Source organism: Chanodichthys erythropterus, chromosome 16 (assembly GCF_024489055.1).
Source record: "Chanodichthys erythropterus isolate Z2021 chromosome 16, ASM2448905v1, whole genome shotgun sequence".
NCBI classification, from domain to species: Eukaryota; Metazoa; Chordata; class Actinopteri; order Cypriniformes; family Xenocyprididae; genus Chanodichthys; species Chanodichthys erythropterus.
The window spans coordinates 7,940,995-7,950,000 of NC_090236.1; the positions used below are offsets into that span (position 1 = coordinate 7,940,995).

Genomic DNA, 9,006 nt, shown 5'->3' on the forward strand with positions numbered 1-9,006 from the left:
GTGCGTTTGGCAGGAAACGTCCCTCGCGCAGGTACTCCCCCACCCCTCCGTGACCGGCTACTTGTTTAGACAGTGGCAACCGTATGATTGGTTAACTGTTGAGCCCGAGAGCACTTCTCCTTTTTTAAGCCCCCCTCTCGGGTCTCACTTCCCTTCTGTTTGTTTTATGCGCGTACCAGCGCGTGCATGGTTTTTTCTTTTTTTTTTTTTGCATATGCTCTCAGGCTCTGTCGTAAGAGCCGCTTTCCACTCCCCCCACATGTAAATTACGTGTGACATGTTTAACTGCTGTTTCCTAATATGGCTCGTGCTAGATTTCAGAGCGGTAGGACCCAGTCAGGCACCCTGGGACTGCACAGGGGCGTGTGTGAGAGAGCGTAACTGTCTGCGAGAGGGAAAAGAGAGGGGAGAGAGATGTTGACGCAGGTTTTCACTTCTGTCTGAGTGCGTCACTCTTCCGTGCAGTCATGTAAGTAAACGCTGAACACGCTCTCACTGCAGAGACAGAAACATATGGATTCGAGCTCACACAAGTCTGCTCGTCGACCGCTCGCGGTGGTTTTCCTGCGCTACAGGGAAACATGTAAGAAAAGATTGCTTAAGAACAGGTTATGCTGACTTTTAGAGGACTTTAATAGGCGGGTTATTGTTTCACAGTGCTGCAGACTGTTAAAAATCAGAAAATGAGAAAAGAATATCGTCGCTGAGAAGTCAGTGCTGAGTGCTGATTGGTTGTGTGTGATTAAAGCAATTGTTTCGGTTGTTTGAAGATCATGTTTTTTTGAAGGGGGAGGAAGAAAAATAAACAAATAATCTGTCTGGGGTGGTCTGGCGCCAAGTCTTCGGGTTTTGTCGACGACACGCTGTAGTTGAGAAAGTGAAAGTGTCGAGAAAATAAGCACATGGAGACTTCATAGGGAGGCATACTTCACTTTAGTTCTCTAGAATTCACATTCGATTCTGTTCAGACTAGCTCTAAATCTTTTTGGCCGAATTTTGCATTAGCAAAAGTGAATAATCACGGATTGTAATGTTGATGCGAAAAGGTACTTAAACTGTAAATGAACTGTTTGTTTAATACCATATGCTAGCTATTATACGACTGTTGCGGTGATAAATGTGTTGCACCTGCGTTAGGTATCTGGTTGTCCGTGCCATCTCGCATCTTATCCTAGGTTTTCCTTGCTTTTTGTTTGAGTAACATTCTTTTTCCTTCATCTTCAGATGCTAGACTTTCATTTCATCAAGGAATGTTTTGTGTTTTTGCATGCAAATGATGCCCGCTGTCTTTAATGCCACTAATGAAATGTATCTGATGACGACTGCATGTCGAATGTGTCAAGACGTTATAATGCGCTTAACATCTAGAGGGCGTCATAGAAAAAATACTTATTGTTTTGATAAAATTCTAACTCTTAGCATACTAAACTATTATCATTTGGATAGTTAATAAATAATATGTTGAAAATCATTAACCTTTGACCTTTTCGATTCTCACAGCTTTGCAGAACCTTTTTGGGTTTATAAACGGTGCGTGTTTCTGAGTTACTGGGTAGAAGGGCTTTGTGCTGTGTAACCATGGTGATGATACTATTTTCAACCCTTTCCTACATGGCAATCATCACCTACACACATCTGAGTCAAACGATGTAATGCTGTGGTTTAGATAACCATCTCTGCTGCCCGCTCACCTTTCTGATCAAGCACTCCACCCAAATTCAGACCAGTTCCTTCATGCATGGAAAAAATGCTGATTTTTGTTCTGCTGAATTTGGAGTAAATATAATCAGTAGTTCAGAGCATTCACATCTTGCCTGATTCCAGATCAGAAGCATTTCTGTTCTGAATTGCAGAGTGACATTATAAGGATCCATTCTGTATCTCAGATTGTGGTGAAGTCTTGATGGATTCTGAAAAATGAGCTGTATTTTAAGGGTGTAGTTATGTGGTTTGAGGATTTATCTCAAATAAACTTATAGATTTGTTCTTGAATGTTTATTTCTAAGGTTTGGTCATAAAAAGAATGGTGATGTGCATCTCATCAGGTTTAACTCATAAACCTTAATTTTATGAAAAAATGTTTTTGGCTGAATAATTGGTATTGGTAGTTTTGGCATTTTTGGATGTATATGGTTCTTTGGAGATTTGTAGAAGTTCTTGATGTTGTACATTCATCAAGCTCTTTAGATCAGAAGATTGGTTTCTGAGTTCTTTATGTTCATATATGGTTTTCTAAAGAACTAGACAATACAAAGTTCTTTGACATTTTTGCTGAATATTTGGTATTTTAGTATTGGTACTTTTGGCATTTTTGGTTGTATATGATTCTTTTGTATATGATATTTGTAGAAATTTTTGATGTTACATTAATCAAGATCTTTAGATCAGTGGATTGAGTTCTTCAAGTTCATATATGGTTTTCTAAAGAACTAGTCAATATAAAGTTCTTTGACATTTTTGCTGAATATTTTGGTATTGGTAGTTTTGGCATTTTTGCTTGTATATGATTTTTTATAGATTTGTAAAAGTTCTTGATGTTGTACATTCATCAAGTTCTTTAGATCAGTGGATTGGTTTCTGAGTTCAATTTCACATATGTTTTTCTAAAGTACTAGACAATACAATGTTCCTTGACATTTTTGGCTGAACATTTGGTATTTTGGTATTGGTAGTTTTGGCATTTTTGGTTGTATATGATTCTTTATAGATTTGTAGAAGTTCTTGATGTTGTACATTCATCAAGTTCTTTAGATCAGTGGATTGGTTTCTGAGTTCTTCATGTTCATATATGGTTTTATAAAGAACTAGACAATATAACATTCTTTGAGGAACTTTCAGGTTCTATGACATCATACTGTAAAATTCCTTCTTGGTTCTAGTTTTTAGTTCCTACAGTATATGGTTCTGTTTATAAAAGTGTTGGTGCAGGTCATCTTACTTTTAGAGCCTTAAACGGTAACAGTTTCCCATATACTTAGGAATTAGCTATTATGTTTACAAATGTGACTTAATATCTCCAGTCTCAAACACTGCTGTTTCAAATATTAATATGCTGCATATTTGAAGAGTCAAAGATCTATGCAGGCAGAGTTTGTTTTTTGTTTCCTAGACACAGACTAAACTCAGACTGATTTTAACCTTTAATTATAACTCCTCCATTTAAAAATCAGTCCTTTAATATCGCACTGCTGCCAAATAACAAACGGAGCCACAGGAAATCAAATGTTCAATCAGGCATTTCTCACCAGCAGGAGAATATTGGACAATCAGTACAGACGTAAATAAAGTCATAAGCCAAAGTGCAAAAAGAATGAAACATTTAATATCTCATTCATGTGAATCATTGAAATAGTTTCCACTTCTTAAAAGAGAGCATAACATCCAGTTCTCCTCCCAGTGGCAAAAATGTTTGACTTTTTAATGGGCTTTGATTGGCATACTTCCAGATCATTCTCTCTCTCTCTCTCTCTCTCTCGTTCTTATTTTCTCTCCTTGTTTGACCTTGCAGCAACTTCTAAGAATTCTGTTATTCCACCGCAAAGGATTGTGGGAGATATACGGTGACTAAATAACCAAATCATTTAACCAAAAAAAAGAGGGAGCAAAGAAACAGCATCGTTGTGATCAAGTGAAGACGAAGATCTTAAAGCAGGATCCAAGTCTGAGCATGAATTTTCTTTAATTGTCACGGTGATTATTCCTCTTCTCAGTAAACACAGATAACGCAGGCATGAGCCTGTTTAATGCAAGATCAAAATCATGCTGCAAGGCTCATGGATTCACATTATCCAGCACGATCACTTACTTTTCATTTCACAAAACCTTTTAGCCTGTTTGAGTATTCAGTGTTCCCAGGATCCAGTTTACTTCCACACTGAAAGTCTTATCGGATTAAAATATGTCATTCCATAAACAGGGCTGTGTTTTGTGTGTGCATATGTGTGTTTGTTTTTTATAATTTACTTGGCCAAGGTAGCATACGAGTGCTTTTACAAAAATGTACCATGGTAATCGTTTTTCTGCTAAAGACCCCGAGTGAAAAATAAATATACCAAAATGAATTTTAAATACATTTATTTATACTACAAATGCATTTACATATTTATGTACTTAATATAAATACCCTGCAAATGTACTTGTGGTATACTAAATAGATATACTTAAAGTCTACTATAGATATACTAATATACTACTATAGATATAATAGATATACTAATTTTGTACCTAATGCACTTTAGTCATCAGTAAGTAGTGCTGACGTCCAGCTTAAGATATTGATGTGCTAAAACTGAACTATTGCAACTATACTTTAGGTACACTTTAAATATCTTGCATTTAAAGACTGATACTATATTCATACTATCCTTACTAATAGTGATATTAAAACACATTTAAACACATAGGCTTAATATTAAGAAATGTGCACTGTGAACTAAAGAAATACTCCAAATAAAGTTTAATTATAATATTTTTATCAGTAAGTCTCAAGCGATATGTCAGTAAATATGTTAATGGATTTGTACTATACTTAGTATGAAATAAATGTTGATAAATGTCACTAGGGGTGCCATGTTTGTTTGTTTATAATATATTATAGAATTATAAATATATTTAATTGTAATATTTTTATTTTATTATATAATATAATATAATAAATTATAGTATATTTAATGTAATATTTAATATTTACATTTAATTTAATTCATTTTATTATTTGTTTTACATTTATTTATTTATAATATAGAATTATAAATATAGATTATTTGTGTTATGTATTGTTCATAATATATTATAGAATTATAAATATTTATATTTCATTTAAATTATTTTATTATTTGTTTACCATGTGTTTCTTTTTTATTTATAATATATTATAGAATTATACATATATTTATTATTTGGTTTTTAGTTATTTATAATATATTATAGAATTATAAATATGTATGTATTTGTTTGTTTTTTACTACTGGAAAATACTAATAAATTACTAGATTTTTGCATTTTCTGAAGACAGTGAATTGTTCTTGCACATGCAGGCCCTGTTCAGAGAGGTTTTTAACACTTTGTTGTGGATGGTTGCTAAGGTATTCTGATTGGTTGCTAGGTGGTTACTTACTGGCCCAAGTTAAAAGAGGCCACTCTCAAGTCTCTCTTTTATTCCAGTCTCTAGATATGACTCAGTGAGAAAGAAACCTTAGAAATGTAGTCATTTCTTTCATTTTCTTTTCTTGTTTTTTGAAACTGGTAGATAATACTAAGCTTGCATAGTTTTATTAACAACAACTGCAATAACTATGTCATTTAAGTTGAAATGTTGGTAGATTTTTCGTAAATGTGTCGTTTCTCGTCCTCTTTCAGACTGAGCTGCTGCTCTCAACTAACATGCGGCCGGAACATTGCTACATCTCTTCCTGTGATTGGCTCACTGTTAGTCGCACAATACTTTAGAGAAACAGGAAATTACCTCACCGTTCACTTTCCACCTTCTCAGCCTCTGTTAAATGATACAGTATGTCACTCACAACTCTTAGCTGTAGCTGTGATGTGCATTTTGGGTCATTTTTTGTCAACCTGAAATGAAACTTAAAATTCTGAAGGGTTGCTTTGTATGTGTTCTGTGTGTGTGTTTGTATAAGACAGAGACCAGTGTGTGTGTGTATGTGTGTCAGTGGGGTGTGTGTTAGTCCAGGAATGTGTGTGACAATGTTTTATTTGCTCTGACTGACAGTATTCTGCAGACTTCAGTGCATTTCTGGCATTTTTAGGGGTGTGAAGGATTTATGCAGCTGGTGAGAGTCTAATAGAGAATGAGTGAGAAACTGAGTGACACAGAGATAAAGTGGAAGATGGGCTGCGTCCCAATTCTACTCATGCTGCCTGTCCTAATTAGTACAATTCCATGCAGTGCATTTTCTGTACGCATGGAATACCAGGATGATCTACTACATCTGCCAAAATATGCAGTATGCAGTATAATATGCTGCATCCCATAATGTAATTCAACCAACTTGACATTCCATGAATACTTGATCTATTTTTACATGAAACCGGATCAAAATTGCCCAATACGTTTATTTTGGAGATGATAAACGGACAGCGGGAATAAACAGAGGTCATGTGATGGCCTCATGATCAGGAGCTCATGTGATGATAATGTAGCATGCTATAGTTTGAAATGGTTATTGTTGCATAATGCATCCCATATCACATGTTATTTTGAAAAAATAGTAAGTCTTATATGCTATGGGTGATTATTCAGTTAGGGGAACATTTTTGTGTCCCCTAAAATGATTAAAATATCTTTTAATCTATATACGTATCTACTATTTACTATAGTAGCTTTAATTTTTTATTTGCTATATATATATATATATATATATATAGCAAATAAAAAATATATACACACACACACACACACATACATACATACATACATTTTATATATATATATATATATATATATATATATATATATATATATATATATATATATATGTGTGTATGTGTGTGTGTGTGTGTGTGTGTGTGTGTATTATATAGCTTTCTTTCATAGTTTGAAGGTGAAATTTGCCATAATTTCAGTTCCCAGGCTTTTTAACCTCAATCTTTTTTATATATAAAATTTAAAATTATTTTATATATATATATATATATATATATATATATATATATATATATATATATATATATATATATAATATAGTTTAATTTTTCAAAATTTCAGGTAGTTAAAAGTGCCTATTCAGTTCGTTTCAGTGCACAGCTTCGTCCACAGTGAAAAAAACTAATCACAGACTCAATTGATGAAAATGTTTGCTGAAGGTCCTATAAAGCTGTTCTCCCCCTCTTTTTCTCTGTTGCAGGTGGGTACTGAGTATCGTGCCCTTTCTTGCGTCTGCCGCTGCTTGGAGCTGCTTATAGTACCAGCCTCAGCTTTCCTGCCTGCTTGCTGCCCACATCAGTGAAAGGACTGCTCGCACAACCCCACAATCCCTGTGACCCCAAACGACCCCTGCTGTTTTGCTCATACTCAAACAGACAGAGCTGAAGTGGGCACTATTGAATCAGCCAATCAGAGTCAAGGATTTTTGCTTTGGGATCCATTACTGCAGATCAGTTTTTCTTTTCAGCAACATTTTTTTTTTGTTCTTTTTTGCTTTGGCCTGGTGTGTATCCACAAGGAAAGAGGAGCTTAATGATCTAAGAAAGAGAACATTTTTAAAAGAACAAACTGCTTTTGACGAACACAAGCACACCCAAAGCACTTTGGGATTTTAAGGAATTGAAGTTTGCTTGCGCTAAAGCGAGATGGCGATGAATATGGCTCACATGCGGGACACGAAATGGCTGACGCTGGAGGTGTGTCGAGAGTTTCAGCGGGGAACGTGCTCACGCTCCGATGCTGAGTGCAAGTTTGCGCATCCTGCCAAGAGCTGCCAGGTGGAGAACGGGCGAGTCATTGCGTGCTTTGATTCGCTGAAGGTAAGAAACGCCTCGGACTTCCAACTCTAGTGTGCAGTCAGAACATTAATGGCATTTACAGGTATTTCAGGTATATAGATATGCTAACAAAATTTTGTTTAAATTCTGATTGAAATCTGTCAGTCTTTCTGATCTTTTTTAACTGAGTATGCCCACTTTTTGTCACATGATTAAATTTATTATTATTTTTCATTTTATTTTTTAATATTTATCATTATCATTATTTTTATTTTATTTTTGACCTTTTGATTTTTTATATGATCATAGTAGAGAAAAATACAAAAGAGAGGCCATACTGAAAAATAGCTAAAATAGAGCTCTTCACCCACATGAGTATGCCCACTTTTGGTCACATGATTTTATATACATATATATATATATATATATATATATATATATATATATATATATATATATATATATATATATATATATATAATTTATATATATATAATTTATATATATTTTAAAAAAATTGTATATTTGTTTAACCTTTCTAACCATAGTAAAGAAAGGAGAGGAAAACATGAGGAGAGGCAGCAGTAGAAAATGTTGCAAGCTAGACTAGAACTCTCACTGCTAGCATTTTAGCATTTTTTGTTTTTAAAGATGCAAATGTTCAGAGTTATTCATTCATTGATTAGATTTTTTTTTCCAAGTTTTACTAGTTTATTCATTTTACTAGTCAAATAGTACTTTTATGAGCATTAAAATAAGCAAGATTAGTTTCCATATTATCTGGCTGTATAAATGAGCCAGTGTTTTACCTTAGAATGACATGGCTGAGGCTTTAGCCATAAATTCCTTCTTCCTACTTACTTTGGATGCTAACATGAGCATTCCACACAGTATATAAAAATGCAAATCAACTGCACTGTAAAGCACAGGGAATTTTATGTAGGAATTTCTTTTACAGGTATAGTAGTCTAGACCAGTGTTTCTCAACTGGTGGGTTGTGACCCAAAAGTGGGTCATGGACAACAAAAACGTATTTCTAATTTTTTTTTTTTTTTTTTCTGATGCAATTTCTGATTTATTTTGTAAGATGTGTGTGAAAGCTGTTGATTCTTCTGCAATCACCCTTTTTTAAAATTCCGCTGCATTACATTTCCATAGAGTGGTGCAGGTATGACTTCAGAACCTGGAAGTCTAATTTGCCGCTGGTTCCTTTGAGATTTTTCTGTCAGGTTTTAAAATAGCTAAATTCAATTTATGAGTAAATTAAAGCCTGTGGTAAACATAACTTGACGTTTTGTTCTACAATGTAGACTGCACACACTAATACCCCAAACTGCCTTATTTAGTTCCTTATTAAAAACGTACATTATGTTGTCATTTACCAAAATTACCAAAAAGTACCAATAAATTACGTAAGTAGTACGTCATGTGTTAGCTGGGAAGGATTTGCATGCTGGTATAATGTTGGTTTGATTCATCAGGATCAGTGTCCATATGTTTTATTAACAGTTTATGTTTCTGTAACTTTAACCCAAAATACCACCTATATTTTTGATGACTGTGGTG

General features: G+C 34.2%; 1 protein-coding gene across 16 annotated transcripts in view; it reads left to right on the top strand.

Moving 5' to 3' along the window:
• Nucleotides 1-9,006, top strand: part of mbnl1 (muscleblind-like splicing regulator 1) — a 72,283-nt gene that overhangs the window by 17,495 nt on the left and 45,782 nt on the right. For 14 of the 16 annotated variants that reach the window (XM_067362011.1, XM_067362008.1, XM_067362012.1 and 11 more), the window contains exon 2: nucleotides 6,864-7,482. In XM_067362011.1, coding sequence (XP_067218112.1) covers nucleotides 7,309-7,482 — 174 coding nt within the window. In that variant the 5' untranslated portion in view covers nucleotides 6,864-7,308. Of the gene's footprint in view, nucleotides 1-314; nucleotides 584-6,863; nucleotides 7,483-9,006 lie in introns of those variants that run through there. The other 2 variants (XM_067362010.1, XM_067362009.1) reach the window with 2 other exon arrangements.